We start from the raw sequence: 17,506 nt of genomic DNA, 5'->3' as shown, positions 1-17,506 counted from the left end.
TTCTCTTTAAATGATACATTTTCTCAGTTTAAACATTTGATATGTCATCTATGTTCTGAATAAAATATGGAATTTTGAAACTTCCACATTATTGCATTCCATTTTTATTTACAATTTGTACTTTGTCCCAACTTTTTTGGAATCGGGGTTGTAAAAACTGAAATGGTCTCACCTTGTTGTGTAGTGATTGGTGCAGAGACATTAGAGATTGCTTACAAAAGAAATTATGAATGTGTCATTTGTTCAGGAAATGACACAATCAAATAGGAAAGGGTGCTTCCAACCGTCCTGTAAAATTACAAAATCATCTTGACCCTCTTTGAAACATCATTTATTGTAAAATTGCATCAGTGCATTTGCAGCCCTGTTTAGTATATTTGTGTTCATGATTGAAAAACTGTAAAATTCCTTACACACTTAAAATTATGAACAGGCTTATCCCACACACTTGTATAAAAGTCCGAGATGCTCTGTAACCACCTATCTCTTGGTAAAATACTGTGCAAAATTTGCATATTGATTTCTTTTTCTCTGACACACACAAAAACGGGCTTATACTTTTAATGTCTTTTAAAATGTGAATGCATGGCATTGGGATGTTGTATGTCTTCTGTGGTTTTTTAACATTTTAGTATTCTGTACCAGTTGAACTGAGACTCATGCCAGCATTAAGTACATTAAAGTCTTTGCCATTTCAGTTTTGATCACATTTTGATTATTTTATTCAATGTGACTTTGCAGATGCTATGGAAGCAGGCACAGGTGTATCCTCTTTTCTTCTTGCTTGGGGAGATGGATGGTCACATATTCGAATGTGTGAACCAAGCCGCGGTTCATGAGGAGTTGGAGGATGAGAGCAGACGTTTGTGTGATGTTCGTCCATTTTTGCCTGTTCTCAGGCTCATTACTCGTAACTGTGGCCGTGCTGAACGCCTGCTTGACTCCAAGATCGGAGTGCTTATTGGAAAAGGTAAAACACATTAAAGCGCACATGCTCACAAATATTAAATAAATGTAATATTGACTAAACTATCAAAATTATGGCTTCAGTAGTGATTTGAAATGCAAATTATATAAGCAGATTAGTTGGTGTATTTACTTGGTCTGGCATCAATTCATTTACTTATTAGTTGAATAAGTATCATGCTCATCATTTAGCAGACACACAATCATTGAATTAAAAGTTGCCTCATTTTAATTACACTCAAAAGCTGAATGAGGGTGCAGATGATATTTGTGCAAGGACACAGACTTATCTATAGGCCACCTTGCTTATTTAATCATAAACAATGAATGCTCATTTAGTGTAGAAAAATGTTGTTAATACCAGAATTGTTAACCTTCTATATTATGTTCTGTATTAAATTAACCACAGATAAATCTGTGGTCGCTAAAGAAGGCAACTGGACTTAAAGGTCATAGGCACCGGTCGGAGGTGAAATGTAGAATATCAACTTTATTGTCTAGAAGAATGACCCAAAAAGCGAATTCAGTCTTCCTAGTGTCTAATTTGCACCCTAAAATTGAATAAAACGGTTAAAATATACTGTTTTGCCCTAGCCTGGCAAGCCAGACTAAATGTGAATATTTAGTCTGGCCTCGATCCGTAGACATTTCCGAAGCGGGTAGGAGGAACAAACCGCTGTCTTTCAAACTGTCTCTGTGCGTATAGGCCAACGCTCTGACCAATCAGCGCAACAGTGACTGTCAGAGCGACAGAAAGCAGTGAGGGAGGCCTTGAAATTAAATAATTTTTCAAAATGCGTATTAATTAATAAACAGGTTCTAGATATTAAGAAGTTTGGAGATAATGACCACAAGTTTGGAGTCTGTACCACATACACATTTTTTTCCAAGTGTTTTTCAAGGGTTTGCTTAAACTGTTTTTGAGAGTTTTTATTTGGTGGTGTTTGGTGAAATAATTTCCCTTAAATTTAAAATAACGGGAGAATAAGAAACAATCAAAAAGTAATGTTTCAAAGCTGTTTATTAATTCTTCGTACTGCACAAACTAGCCCATCCTTTTGGCTATGAGCGGAGCCAGCTGGTAGATCAGACTTTTGCCATAGCCGGTCGGCAAAACAGCGAAAACGTCCTTCTTGAAAAGGAATGAGCGGAGAGCCTCTTCCTGCTCATGTTTCAACGAAAACTCCAAGTCTAATTCTTCTAAAACTGATTCCAAAGCGGAGTCAAACGCGCGCTGTTCACTAGCTGTTCACTAGCCCGTAGCCATCTTTCCTGTTGCGTGTCGTCACTCCTGCAAAAGCCCGCCCAAAGAATCCAAACAAAAACCTTGCGTTGTGATTGGCGGGCACGATTTGATGCCCAGGGTGTTTTTGTTTATATGGTGCGAGGCTAGACCCATTCGCTAGGCAAAAAATATTTTTGGCCGCTAGGCGGTTGGGTCTAGTTTACTAGGCTAGTTTTGCCCAATTTCCGAAGGTTTGTTTACATCTCATTTATGCACACTTTCACCGCCAGGGGACAGTCGTCGTGACGTCCTTTAAGCCAAACAGACTGGGAGCAGCTCTGTGTTTACTTGCGAACCGAGCACACGTGTACGGACTTTGGTCGTGAGAGGTTGTGTAAAATGTCTGAAAGTAATAGCGATTTTGAAGTAGGAACTCTCCAAATTAAATATCGAGAGGTGAAACCATATATGTATGAACCTATGGCCGTTGTGAAGCAATTGGTGAATGTGGCTCACTGGTTTGACCGTGCAGCCTCGGAATCGGACAGCGACTCGGCCGACTCTGATCGCGGTGACCCCGGACCTCAACAAGACTCATGCCCAAACGATTTATCCTGGTAGTTATGATAAATTCCTACTTTCATCGTAATACTAAATAAGAGCCCTTTTGAAGAATAATTAAACCACCCTCCCTAGTGGATACAGGTAATGATTACTGGACAGTGCGTCAGTAGGCCACATTAGCCTGCCATCCGCAGCATTATACTATTTATACTCTAAGCAAGGAAATGTCCCTTTGTCTCATTTCCACAATGATTGTACAGGATCCCTCAGGATTCTTGACTTATCAATTGCAAGCAAAGTAAAAATGTTTACCTCCAATCTTTTCCTTTTTGCTTGAGCATTGCTGGTCCGTTTCTTCTTTGACTGCTTGATTTTGTTTCACGCGCACAGTCCACTCTCTCTGCCTCTTCTCCTCTTCTGGAAAAAAAACCCTCTGGTTTCACGCACACAATCCACTCTCTCTGCCTCTTCTCCTCTTCCGGAAAAAAAACCCTCTGGTTTCACGCACACAATCCACTCTCTCTGCCTCGTCTCCTCTTCCGGAAAAAAACAACCCTCTGGCTTCACGCACACAATCCACTCTCTCTGCCTCATCTCCTCTTTTGGAAAAAGCCAACCCTCTCTTTCCAACTCTTCTCATCTTCCGGAAAAAGCCAATCCACTCTCTCCGCCTCTTCTCCTTTTTCGGAAAAAGCCAACCCACTCACTCTACCTCTTCTCTCTCGGAAAAAGGTAAAAACTTCTTCCTGAACCGCCCCTGTTGTTACAGTTCACTGCACAGTAATAAGGCGTGGTTTTTCTTTGGAAATTCCTGAACACACGTCTGCACTCAAGCCGAACGGCAATGTAAGTAAACGGAAGTGGACTCAACTCAAGCGGTTTGTTTGGCTTAAATGACGTCATGAAAACAGTGGTCACGAAAATAGCTGAACAGAAATTCACCGCGATCCGCGCTAACCTATTTTAATTATTACTTATTAACAATACTTCTTGGGACCAGAAGAAAATTACAGAGGTTTTTTTTTAAACATATAAAGTTTCAAATGTGCATAAAATTAAAACCATTGCCTATGAGCTTTAAGTCCAGTTGCTTTCTTTAGCAACCACAGTTTACTATGACCTGGATGACTGCGAACCTACACAGACAAATCTGCATTAGCTAACTGCCTAGTGGAGAGAGTGTGTTTCAGACCCTACATAGGAGTTGACACAAATTAATTTAAATATAATTTAAATAAATAATAAATTTTATTTTCCAGATAAATAGTATCCTTTAATTTTATTTGTGTGTAAACAGTCAGTCATAGCCAAGATCAGTCTTTGGGGTAGTTACTGAAAAAAAGTAATTAGTTAGAAGTTCCTAGTTGCTTCTTTAAATTGTAATGAAATTACTTGTTACTCCGTTTGAAAATTAAGTTCACTACTATATTACTTTACTTTTGAGGTGGTCTCTTAATTTACAAATCCCAAAATTTACCACGTAAAAATACAAGAATGAACAAACAAGTCCTTTTTATTATTTTATTTTCAATGTAGTTGCCTTGTGCGAAGTATGAATACAGTTAAAGGCGTAAGTTAAGAAGAAGCCAAGCCTTTGTCACATGTACACTCAAGCACAGATATATGCACGCAGTGAAATTGGTCCTCTGCATTTAACCCATCTGAAGCAGTGAACACATACGTGTGCGCACACATACCCAGAGCAGCGGGCAGCTATGCTACAGCGCCCTGGGAGCAGCTGTGGGTTAGGTGCCTTGCTCAAGGGCACTTCAGCCCAACCTCAGGCCATAGCTGCCCCATGTTAACCTAACCGCATGTCTTTGGACTGTGGGGAAACCAGAGCACCCAGAGGAAACCCATGCAGACATGGGGAGAACGTGCAAACTCCACACAGAAAGGCCCCCATCAGCCGCTGGGCTCGAACCTAGAACCTTCTTGCTGTGAGACGACAGTGCTCACCACTACACCACCGTACCACCCAACTTAGCCTTTCATTAGAAAACGGTGTATAATATTAAATTATACATCAGATGTACGACACATGGTGAAAATATATCAAATCTATGAGATTTAAAAACAAGCCAGTCATGTGAAAGCATAAAGAACCGTGAGCAAAAGCCTGTTCTTACAAAGAAATGCCTCAAAATAAATCCACAAATAAAATGAGAAATAATGGAGGCTTATCCGGATGTATACAGAGGCAATCAGGTGGGTTAGTGTGTTGTGAACTTTTACCACACGGGCTAAGAAAATAATAGAAAATTCGCATTATCACATGCAATATAGACCACAAGCTGGCCTAGTGGTTGGCGTGTCCACCTCTTGACTGGGAGATCGCGAGTTCTACTAGTGGTCAGGTCATACCAAAGACCATCATAAAAGTGGTACCTACTGCCATCCAGCAAGGCACGCTGCAATACAGATGTGAGTGGGGAGTCAAACTCTCACGGTTACCAGAGGACTAACCCCCCACTGTAACCCTAGCTGTATAATAAGTGAGGGGCCGAGGGCTACTGAAATGGAGGTCAGTGCCGCACCCATGTGCCTCAAAAGCTGGTTAGTACTGGGACAGGAGACTGCCTGGGAAGACCAGATCCTAGCGTGATAGGGACTTGACATGCAATATATAGGCCGTGCAGAACACAAATTTACCAAACAATTCATTTTTCTTTCTCTCCCCTGAAATAGTAGTTGTATCTCATTTGGTTAAAGTCCCTCAAATTTTTTTTGTTAGAGAGCCTGTTCCTCCTTGTGTGACCCTGCTGTCTTAATATGTGCTTGGACAGGTTGCTCATTGAATTTGCAGCAGTAGAAAGATGTTTCTCACCTGGAAATAGCTTAAATGTATATTTTTGAAATATCTTTCTGTCCAGTAAACTGAAAATAATGAGCATCTCCACTGGTTGAAGCCTCCTGTCTCTTCTTCCATGTTTCTATTCCCTAATCTGTGACTCAAATTGATCTCCATAGCAACTGTACCTCTATCTCAGCCTAAGCAAGCATGTGCTTCACGTCTTGCCTGTAAAGAAGAGCAGTCTCGTTCATCATGAAGCCACATTTCTGACCACTGACCAAAAATAAACACGGCAGCTTAGCCCAGGACCGGAAATATCCTTTTTATAAGTTAAATTTAAAGAGTCAACAGCATAAACATGCACTGACGAGGCATGGGTAACTCAGGAAAGGATGTTTCAATAATCCAGTTACTGAAATTTGAACTGTAATGTGTTAATTTACTTCATAATGCAGAAAAGTAATGAAATTACTGTAACACGTTACTTTGCACTGGTGGCACGGTGGTGTAGTGGTTAGCGTTGTCGCCTCACAACAAGAAGGTCCGGGTTCAAGCCCCGTGGCCTACGAGGGCCTTTCTGTGCGGAGTTTGCATGTTCTCCCTGTGTCCGCGTGGGTTTCCTCCGGGTGCTCCGGTTTCCCCCACAGTCCAAAGACATGCAGGTTAGGTTAACTGGTGACTCTAAATTGAATGTGAATGGTTGTCTGTGTCTCTGTGTCAGCCCTGTGATGACCTGGTGACTTGTCCAGGGTGTACCCCGCCTTTCGCCCGTAGTCAGCTGGGATAGGCTCCAGCTTGCCTGCGACCCTGTAGAACAGGATAAAGCGGCTAGAGATAATGAGATGAAATGAGACTTTATTTTGCAATTCATTACCCCCAACACTGGCCAGGATATTACAGTTTCTCTGTCTTTTAATTATCTGACTATGGCCATCTGTCAAGCCTACTATTTATGAATGAATGAATAAATTAATTTAAACACAAGTTGATCAGCAGAGCTGGTGGGGTCATGCATGTACAGATACAAATACGAAAAACTAAAAATGTATACAGTCTTAAAAAAAAAACCCAACAACTTTAAAATCTGTTATCTGTTAATTATAGTCACATTAAATTAATTAATTGTATGCATAACTGTTGTCATTGTATTGACAATCGGATCAAAGTTTATTCTGCTAACGTTAAATTTAGCTGGTAAATGCTTGAATTTGTTGAAGTGATTGGCCATTGATTCCTTGCTAGATAGGCTGTTCCACACTTGCTCCTCTGTATCGTATGGAGTTCCTAGTGTAATTTGTTAGACTTGGCTTGCTTTTTTTTCTTTTTTTTTTTAAAGCAACTTGTTAATGTTCTGATGTAAAATATCAAATGGTGAAACTGAGAAATTTTGTTATTTGAAAAATATATGCTCATTTTGTAGTTTTGAAAGTGAAATGTTGCTTATTGTTGCCTAATATAGGATTCCTTTGTTATATTTTTCATTTCATCATGCACTAGATGTTTTCAGTGGGTGACAGGTCTGGACTGTAGGCAGATCAGTTTAGCATCCGGACTCTTTTACCTACAGAGCCATGCAATTGTAATATGTGCACAGTGTCGGTTCTAGCTTGTGGACTGTCCTAGGTGGAAACACCCCCGCCCTTTCAGCACCCGTTGCTTTTTTGGGAAACGGTGTTGTAGTGAATCATAAACATATATAGGAATGTTAACCAAAAGGGTTTTAGCTGATTTTTCACTAAAATTTTGTTAGCTGGGCAATAAAGCTGAAAATTTTATCACAAAAAATGTTTAATTTCAGTTGATATTGATAATTGATCATTTTTAATGACCTTTTTTAAATATGTTAATTATCGGGGGGAGGTTGAATTTACCCACTTTTTTTGAACAACTTACTTTTTATCAGCAGTTTCTTCATCTGCACAGTGTTTTCCACATAGGCTTTACTTGCATGGGCCACCCAAGAATATTAACAGCTACCCAAAGTATATCTGGCAACCCATTTTTGCAAATAAGTGTGAAGAACGAGAATGTTCGGCAAGTGATAGATAAATATTAATAATAAACATAATATACTGTATTGCTAAAAGGAACTGTGTTGTGCTGGAATGATTGGCCAAATAGCTGACCATGTAAATGAAAAGCTTCTGTGTTCTTGTCAGCGTTACCATGACAACATGGAGCCCTTGAGTCCAGTCAGAGCATTCAGCTTTGTAATGGCACTTTTTTCCTAGCCTATTTAACTGATTATTAAAGGACATTAATGATCCGTGTCCATTTCATTGTATTTTCATGTCATTAGCAAATATTAACAGGCAGTTTGTTTTTATCATCAGATATTACAGATACAAAATTTAATATCAATCTGTGGTTGTCCCTGACCGATAGCATCTGTGATTTTACTGAGCAGACCACAGTGCGATTCAAAATCCAATGAGGTAGATCATTTTTTGCTCTGGCAGGTAATACTCGGTCTTTCTGTCCGCTATCGCCTCAAGTATATTTAAGACCTGTGTGAAACACTGCTCATTTTCTCTCACCAAGCGGTTTCTGTTGTTCTGTCACATGTCCGTGCAACTGAACAATACATCTGTTAAATGTGTGGCTGTTTGTGTGTCACTCGTAGCCTGCTCCATTATCAAGGAATATGATTGGCTGTTTATGAGCCAGGGAGGGTGCATGCCTGGGGTTTGTTTTTTGTGTCTTCATTATGTGCTTTCCTGGCAGTTTGTATTTAATTCATTTAAATATTAAATGCAAACATTCTATTGAACAATTTTCTTATTGCTGTTAATGAAGCATCTTTCAACGATGCATATTGCTATCTTTTTTTTTTTTAATCCAGGCCTATGTTTCATACCTGATTTAATTATTTGATGTTATGCCTTTTTTAATCCAGACGTATGTATTAATCATGTTCTTTCTTGTGCAGGACTCCATGAACTGGATGCTTTGCAGGACCAGGAAGTGAAAGATTTTCGTTGCAAAATGCAACGAATTAGTGAAGAGAAAATGCAGTCCGTGCAGATGATGACTTGGGTACAATGGCTTCAGAGCTGCTTCTCTCCCCAGATAGAGGCAGGGCCACTTGATGGGTTATGTGATAAGAATGAGGGCTGGATCAAGATCACTATGCACTGCAACCAGTCACAGGTACACCCACAGACGTGTGCATGTACACACTAAATGAAATCCACAAAGATGCTTACTGGGGAATTTTTAATATTATTCCAGTCGTTGCTTAGATATCTTTTTTCATCTACTTCATTCCATTTCCTATTGCTCCTCCCCCAGGACACAACAAGCCTTAAAGTGTCTTTGAGTTGTACTGTACTCGAGCTTATGAAGCAAGCTCTCAGAAAATGGCTGACTACTCATGGCTTGGGAGAAGAAGACGACCGTGTTGGCAACTATGTCCTAAGAGTCAGTGACAAGCTGGAGTTCTTGTCTGGAGAACACCCACTTTTCTATTACAGAGTAAGTAACTAAGCAAACTTTTAGTCCCTGACCACACTTGCTGCATAGATTATAAGGTAATAAAATATCCATATAATAAGCTCACCCTGCAATGACCTGGTGACTTGTCCAGGGCATACCCCGCTTCTCACCCACAATCAGCTGGGATAGGTTCCAGCTTACCCGCGACCCTGCACAAGATAAACGGTTACAGATAATGGATGGGTGGATAATAAGCTCATTAGTTTTATATATAGGCTGCTGTGTGAATAATATTTTCATAAGCCATATATTGAAGACAGTTTAGGAAAAATTTGCAGGTGGTTTTTGGTCACAGTGTAAGTACAGGGTGTAAAAAGTTCTACAGTAGTGCCTATCATGCTTATGAAGCACATCACAGCTATTGAGGTATTTCACCCATGTGACCAAGTCACGTGATGCAGCCATTTTGGACGGCACGCTTAAGTCCTTCAGTGCAAGGTGGTATGAGATGGTGGAGACCTTTGCACATTTTAACAAGAAAGTAAGCTGTGATTCGTGTTAAATTGGATCTGTCTTTTATCACAAACACTGTACCCAGCCTTGGTATGGAGCCCTGTTTATTTATTTCTGTGTCCCGTTTCTTTCTAGCCTCTGTTATTGCGTTTTATGTCTGATGTCTGCTACATGCAACCCTAGACAAATTAACACTGCCTTGTTTCACTGCTCAGATGGGTTAACAAACACTGACCCATTTACTTTTTGCTATATATTTTATAAAAATTGCGTTAACTGATAAACTAACCTGAAATGAAATGATCACTGCAAAGTCTGGAGTACTCTGTTGGCTCCCAATCCTGTCTCTTCACAGCTGCAATCCATTTGGCCCTCTTGTCTGGGTCAGTAGGAAACCGGTAGTGATGTGTCGGTCGCGAACGATCCGGTTCAAAGAGCCGGCTCTTTGAAGTGAACGACGGGAGCCGGCTCTTCGGTGGGAGCCGAGTTGGGGAGCCGAATTAGTTTTTTGTCCTTAGGTGCCTCAGAGAGAAAGAGACTTTCACAAAAAAAGTTGCTGTCCGATTGCGTCTTTGTGTTGTCTATTACCATTCAAAGGAAAAAAAGTAGCATGGTGTACGCCTACTTTTTTTGGTTGGGGGGTTGATGTCATTCACAGCTGCGAAAATACGAAAATTGGTGTAATGCTTAAAGCTGTGGAGCGCAGGGGAGAGGAGTCTGTGAGGCACCTGCGGAGGGGAAAATCAGCTGTGTATTTTATATTGGTAATATAACACAGTTTTGCATTATGTTTGTGAAAAAATAATTTATTAATTGGTAAGTTTTATTTCTATAGCTAGAACATTGTTACACTGCTATACTTTACAAAGCTTTACAATGGCTACAAAAACTAAAAAATAAAATGGAAAACATCCTATTGATAAAATATAAATAATAATGTAATTAATTAACTAGTTAATTGCAGCAATTAAATCAAAAATAAAATCTCAGGAGCCGTTTGGGAGCCGAAAGAGCCGGCTCCTTATAGTAAGAAGAGCCAAAAGAGCCGGCTCCCGAAAAAGAGCCGAAATTCCCATCACTAGAAACCGGTAAAAGGAGCGTCCTGCACGCTGTCCCTGTCTGTTGTGGCAGCCCACAGCACAACAAGCAAACACCATGGTTATTTATAGAGTGCTTACTGACAAATTAATCTATTCTAGGTGTCTGTAACACGTTTTTTTTCAAGCTGGTTCTCCCTCTCTGTCTGCAGCGTTAGTATGTAGCTTGACGTTCAAAATGGCGGACACCGGGGCGTCACGTGACCCTGTGACGTCAGGTGAAATACCTCAGTAGGGTCCCTGGTTTTATCATGAGCTCAGGTTACTGTGTGTGTGTGTGTGTGTGTGTGTGTGTGTGTGTGTGTGTGTGTGTGTGTGCGTGCGTGTGGTTGTTTCCCAGTGTCCTTTTGGGTTTCCTCCAGGTACTTGGTTTTACTCTTCTTCTAAAAACATTGTGTTCCTGCCCTTGTCCTTAGATAGGCTCCTGATCCTCTGTGCCCTTGACTTGGATAAAACCTTTATAAAAGCATTATGAATAAATGCTGATTACTTAAGGTGCGTGCGTGTGTGTGTGATTTCTATATAATTTTTTTAAAAAAACATTTAGCATTATTCACATAATGCTAGTGTGTGCATGACACTGTTATAAATGTATCAGACAAGCAGCAATTGCTAGAGTTTTTAAAGTGTGCATACTTGCATGCAATTTTTTAGACACACCTTGCTTGTTTAACCACCTATGTTATTTTTCAAGGCTTAATGTCTTAATTGTCTTCTAACCCTTCATCAGTGGTCAGTTTTTGGCCAACAGTTTAAATCAGTTTTAACAAACATGGAGATTTATTTAAGGGTTTGGCACAAAATTACTTGCGTTCATATTTTATTCAATTAAAAAAGTGTGTGTGTGTAGTGGGAAATATACCACTTGTATTTTTCACATGAACTACATCCGGGACATGGAGAACCAAAACCGTGACCATAAATCTCTGTCACTCACAAGGAAATCGATGAATTTGGGTACTTTTTATTTGTGAATGTGTCGCTATAATAAAAAAAATCACGTTGGCTTGAAGATATGAAATTTATCATCTTGTGTTGAAAACTCACATTTTTCCATATGAAATACATCGTGGGTCTGAGTGACATTTTCTGATATTTCACTCCAATGATGTCACTCCCAGTGTTTTCCCACTAACTCGACACGTCAACATGACAAACTGGTATAAAATTGAAATTCTTTTGATTTAACTTGTGGTTTTTTTTTTTTTTTTTTGTGGATGTGTCCACATAACCCCTTCGGACATAATGTGTACAATTGTACACATGAAGTTCCATAGCATTTTTCCTTGTGTCCGAAGGGGATAATATAAAGAATATTTACATGGTGGCACAAAGATATGAAGTTTATCTCTTTGTGTTGAAAATATTTTCACTCTTTTGCCTCGCTCACTCATGAATATGTTCACAACTTGAAGATACACTTCATATCTTTGCACAACCGTGTAATATCCTCTATTTATTGCACTACATAACTAAATGATTCACAATTCATAACCAAAATGTAGTTATCACTGTTAAATTTAATGTAACTGGTAATGTGATTTGTACATTAGAGAGGGCGGGTTCCTCTATCTACCTCAAAATGAAATTCTGTATATTGTGTATGTTTGTGTTTGCAGTATATCAGATCATGCTTCCTGTCACAGGAGAGTCCACATTTGACATTAGTGCATAGTGATACAGTGAAGGCCATGTTTGAACATGAGATCAGCACTATTGGATCTGTACTCGCACGGAAGTCATCAAATCCTCCTTTACCCCTGCCCCCTAAGAGGAGAGGACCATCTGTAAGTAAAATTAAGCTTTTGAATGTTTATTAACTTTCCAACACATTTGAATGTTTTTTTTTTTTTTAATTTACCTCCCAGGAAAAGAATGACAAATGTATCTTTATAGTCACAGATGGCCACTCTTTCATATGCACATCACAGATGTATGTCTGTTCTTCAAAGTGCTATTTTCCTATCAGTCTATGCAAATAAAATGCATATACACTGTTGCATTGAAGTAGAACCAATGATAAGGAAACATAACCAAAGAAGATGCTTTACATTTTTTGAACAACTCGCATGCCATTGTCATAGGTGTGTCACCAGTGCTGTAATTCATAGTTGTCATTCCAAATAGTTAGTTATGTATCTGTCTGGATGTATTTACATTTCACTTACTAAAAATGCTTGTTTCCCCCCAATAATCTTTTTTCCCCCTCTCTTGGCAGCAGTTGCATACATGCATTTGGGAAGTTCAGTCCCTTTTTAAAATCACTTTAGTGAAGGGCATTAAGGTCAATGCAGAAGAGACAGCAAAGGTAAGACTTATAACTTTGCATGTGAAAGAAGTAGCCATCTACTGCATTCTGTCCCAGATACATGAGTCATGCAGTGGCTTGTCCCCTCCTCTTAGGTGCAAGTTCGTGCAGGCCTTTTCCATGGCACAGAGCTCCTGTGTAAGCCAGCTGTTAGTAATGAGAGCAGTGGTCGCTCTGAGCACATCTGGAACAAAACTCTTGAATTTGATATTTCTGTTTGTGACCTTCCACGCATGGCTCGCCTCTGTTTTGCCATCTATGCTGTCATGGACAAAGTAAAAAAGCAAAAATCCACCAAAAACATGCAAATGAACAAATATCAGACTATTCGAAAAGCAGGAAAAGTGGTAAGAGCAACACGCATGCATTGACGATGTAGCAAAGCCTAAACACAATAAGAAAAGAGATCATTTTTATCTACTTTGTCTTGCATGTCTTTAGCATTACCCAATAGCATGGGTGAACATGATGGTGTTTGACTACAGAGGACAGCTAAAGACTGGTGATATCATCTTGCATACCTGGTCCTCCTTTCCTGGTAAGAAAAGTTGCATGCTCACATTTATATTGATGTCTGTGTATGTACAATATGTGATTTTAAGAGGAGATCTAAAAAGTTGGTCAAAATGTGAATACTATTTTCAACAGAATGTCTGTGTTTTGGAGTTGTGAATTTTTGATAGAATAGTACTTTGTCATAGTGGTGGCTGTATAAAAATGAAAACTACTGTATATCAGTATGGTATCTGTGTGGATCACAGATGAACTGGAGGAGATGTTGAATCCTATTGGAACGATTCAGACAAATCCATACACTGAGAATGCCACAGCACTGCATATTCATTTACCAGAATTTTCGGCACACCCACTCACATTTCCCCCATTTGACAAGGTATTTTCACAGAAATATATAATACGATGAACTTCTATTATACATCATTGAGTTTAACACCACCTCCCCTTTTTTTTAAATGTATTTATTTATTTGTACTTTTTAATTTTTTTGGCAGATCCTGGAGAAAGCTGCTGATATTGCTGGGTCCACTGACTCGATGTCAATGGTTGGTGTTTTTATACACACACACACACACACACACACACACACACACACACACACACACACACAGTACCAGTCATATGTTTGAACACACCTTATAATTCAATAGTTTTTCCTTTATATTTATTAATTAAGACACTTCAAACGGATAAACTTGATTGGTTTTTATAAATATACACTCCATTCTGAATTTGATGCCTGCAACACGTTCCAAAAAAGTTGGGACAGGGGCATGTTTACCACTGTGTTCCTTTACCCTTTCTTTTAACAACACTCAGTAAGAGTTTGGGAACTGAGGGCACTAACTGTTGAAGTTTTGAATGTGAAATTCTTTCCCATTCTTGCATGTCCAACTTCAGGTGCTCAACAGTCCAGGGTCTCCATTGCTGTATTTTGCGCTTTATAATGCACCATACATTTTCAGTGGGAGGCATCAGACCAGTTTAGCACCCTCACTCTTACTACAAAGCCACGCTCTTGTAACACATACAGAATGTTGCTTGGCATTGTCTTGCTGGAATAAGCAGAGACATCCCAGAACATTCCAGGGACAGCCCTATCTGTGTTGCTTCAAAACCTGTATGTACCTTTCAGCATTAATGGTGCCTTCACAGATGTGCAAGTTACCCATGCCATGGGCATGAACATACCCCAGTACCGTCAGCGATCCTGGCTTTTGAACTTTGTGCTGGTAACAGTATGAATGGTCCTTCTTTAGCCCAGAGGACACAATGTCCACGATTTCCAAAAATAATTTGAAATGTGGACTTGTCAGACCCTAGCACGCTTTTCCAATTTGTATCAGTCCATCTCAGATAAGCTTGGGCTCAGAGCTTCGGCAGCATTTCTGCATGTTGTTGATGGTTGGCTTTCACTGTGCATGGTAGATGCTGTGACAAATTGTGTTTACTGACCGTGATTTTCCAAAGTGTTCCCGAGCCCATGCAGTAATATCTAGTGAAGAGGCAATGAAGCTTTCTGAAACAATGAAGCTTCGAGTTGAAAGAAGGTTCATAACTCAAAGCTTTGTTTAATACAGTGCATGCTAGTGGCCCCTAATGGTAAAAAAAAAATTAATAGCAGAGATCAATGCATATGTTTTTGTTACTGTTCACATAATATATATTGCTTATTTCGGAAGAAAATGTGTAATGTTAATTATTTAACTGTGTATTTTAACGTGTAAAAACAATATATTTTGCTTATGTGACTAATGAATAAATGTGCTTGTGCAACAGTATGACATGGGGATTTTTAAAGATTTTTATTTAAGAAAAATATTTGTTCAGCAGTCTTTGGGCTCAATCTCGGGATGGGGAATCACCTTGTCTTTTTCCTGTCTACAACTGCTCAGTTTCAGTCAGTTTTTGGGGGTTTTTTTCTTTCTTTCCACAGCTCCCACACTATTTCTATCAACTGCTCATGCTTTCCTTAAACAACCTGTTTGATGTCTGATTGTTGGTACACCAGTGGTTTCTTTCATTTTCAGGACATTCGATATTGTTGTATTGGCTATGCTTAATGCTTGTGCAATGGCTCTGATCAATTTTCCCTCTTTTCTCAGCTTCAAAATGGTGTTTTGTTTTGGGGGGGGGGGGGTTTCCCCCCTAGACAGCCCTCTGGTCTTCATGTTGGTTTATTCTTTTTAACAGCAAATGCAGGCAAATCCCAGGGCTCCAAGACTAGGCATTTGGAGCTATTAATTATTTCAAGAATCAATTTAATAGGGCACACCTGAGGAAACAAACATTTGTAAGTCACATGTTCCTGTATTTTTATCATTCGAAAAATGGGTGGGTTCAAACAAAAGGTGCCATGTTGTAAGTTTTTTAAACACATTTAGAAATAAATATCAGGAAATTAAACAGAAATTCTGATCAATCCTCTCTCATTCTTCATTTGATCTCAAACCCAAATGTCTTCAGCATATAGCAAAAGAAATGGCCTTGCCATTCCAGTAGTTTCAGAGGAGACTCTGTATGCAAGATGATCAGAAATAAAATTGAAAAGAATATTTGCTAATTAAAGCTACACAAACCTGGCGACTTGTCCAGGGTGTACCCCGCCTTTCGCCTGTAGTCAGCTGGGATAGGCTCCAGCTTGCCTGTGACCCTGTAGAACAGGATAAAGCAGCTAGAAATAATGAGATGAGATGAGATGAGATGAAAGCTACACAACATATAAGACTTTGGAATTTCTCCCTGTTTGATAGAAAAATGTGATTACAAAACTGCTGTGAGAGAGAGAGAGAGAGAGAAAGGGAGAGAGCATTTCAGTTGTACTGTGCTCTTCGATCTCCACATGGCTTAATTTCCTTACTGAGAGTGCAAACATTTAGATAGAATTCCAGTCTTTAAACTAGGGATCGACCGATATGTTTTTTTCAGGGCCGATACCGATACTGATTATTATGGAATTGGGATGCCGATAACCGATATGTGCAACCGATAAATGTAAACATTATAATTCACATGAAATTAAACATAGCACACACTGACAAAGACCTTCATATCCATGAAATGTATGTTTAATTGTAAAATTGAACATGAAATTTTGTGCAGGGAGATGCCAGTAGCATTTGTACAATAAAGTCAAACATTAGTTAGAATAAAATGAGAAATAAAATAAAATAAATATTCACCAATAAAAAAATAAAATCACTCCCTACTATATTACAGCTCACCATTTTCAGTGGAAAATAAATGAAAATACACTCTGGATTCTTTTACACTAAGAACTAAGTAAGACTTACCAACTTCAAGTAGTTTTTAAATAACAAACCAAGTGTAGGGAGCTGCCTGCAGCATTTTTTAAAAAGTAAAATCAAACATACAGTAAAGTAGGCTATCACTCCCTATTAGGAGCGGCTGCTCCTTTAAGAGTATATCGCTTTCCGAATCAGAAGCGCTAGCGAGGAGAATCACTTGCGCAAGAATTATAAATACTAGTCACACCTGGCTTGTTTAAATGTTCAAACAGCACTTTATAAAGTTGCCTTGACCACCTCTCTGTATGGCTGTCATTCTACTGTTCGAGTAGAACTACTGACACATTCACAACGTTTCCAGACGGGGATTTAAAAATGACTGCAGCCTACGTTATGCTGTTTCAGTGAGACTAGTTGGTTGTAGGCTAATTCAAGTGCTTCCTTCCGTAAGCTAAGTTTGCCTGGCTACATAGATGCAAATGGACAATTTTAACGAGTAGTAGATGAAGAATGTAAACATATAATGATGTTGTGCTTTTGCAACTTGTGTGTTTGTGACTTATTGCGGCAAAAGCAGCGTGTCCTTACCTTGATACGGGCGCCTTGAAACAGTTCAGAGTGTTTAGCTGCGCGTGTCGATTGGCTATATCTCTTGTGCCAAACAAATCAGATGTTGTGGTGGGCAGGACCGTGTTCTTGAACTCAGAGAGGCGAGTGACAGTGCAGTGACAGTCGCGTTAGGAACGAAATGGCTGCAAAAAGGCATGTTATCGGCATATCGGTGGAAATTATGGCCGATACCGATAACCCTAAAAATGCAGAATATCGGCCCGATATATC

General features: G+C 39.4%; 1 protein-coding gene across 2 annotated transcripts in view; it reads left to right on the top strand.

Moving 5' to 3' along the window:
- The window catches only part of pik3cb (phosphatidylinositol-4,5-bisphosphate 3-kinase, catalytic subunit beta), a 95,640-nt gene that overhangs the window by 52,294 nt on the left and 25,840 nt on the right, over positions 1 to 17,506 (top strand). Inside the window, exons 3-11 of one of the 2 annotated variants that reach the window (XM_060905953.1) lie at positions 742 to 970; positions 8,479 to 8,699; positions 8,841 to 9,023; positions 12,214 to 12,381; positions 12,816 to 12,902; positions 12,998 to 13,249; positions 13,344 to 13,440; positions 13,664 to 13,794; positions 13,913 to 13,963. In XM_060905953.1, coding sequence (XP_060761936.1) covers positions 742 to 970; positions 8,479 to 8,699; positions 8,841 to 9,023; positions 12,214 to 12,381; positions 12,816 to 12,902; positions 12,998 to 13,249; positions 13,344 to 13,440; positions 13,664 to 13,794; positions 13,913 to 13,963 — 1,419 coding nt within the window. Of the gene's footprint in view, positions 1 to 741; positions 971 to 8,478; positions 8,700 to 8,840; positions 9,024 to 12,213; positions 12,382 to 12,812; positions 12,903 to 12,997; positions 13,250 to 13,343; positions 13,441 to 13,663; positions 13,795 to 13,912; positions 13,964 to 17,506 lie in introns of both variants that reach the window. The other variant, XM_060905952.1, reaches the window with a different exon arrangement.

This window comes from Neoarius graeffei, chromosome 23 (genome assembly GCF_027579695.1).
Source record: "Neoarius graeffei isolate fNeoGra1 chromosome 23, fNeoGra1.pri, whole genome shotgun sequence".
Lineage (NCBI taxonomy): Eukaryota > Metazoa > Chordata > Actinopteri > Siluriformes > Ariidae > Neoarius > Neoarius graeffei.
The sequence above is the reverse complement of the archived record's forward strand: the minus strand, read 5'-3'. Positions and strand labels throughout refer to the sequence as shown.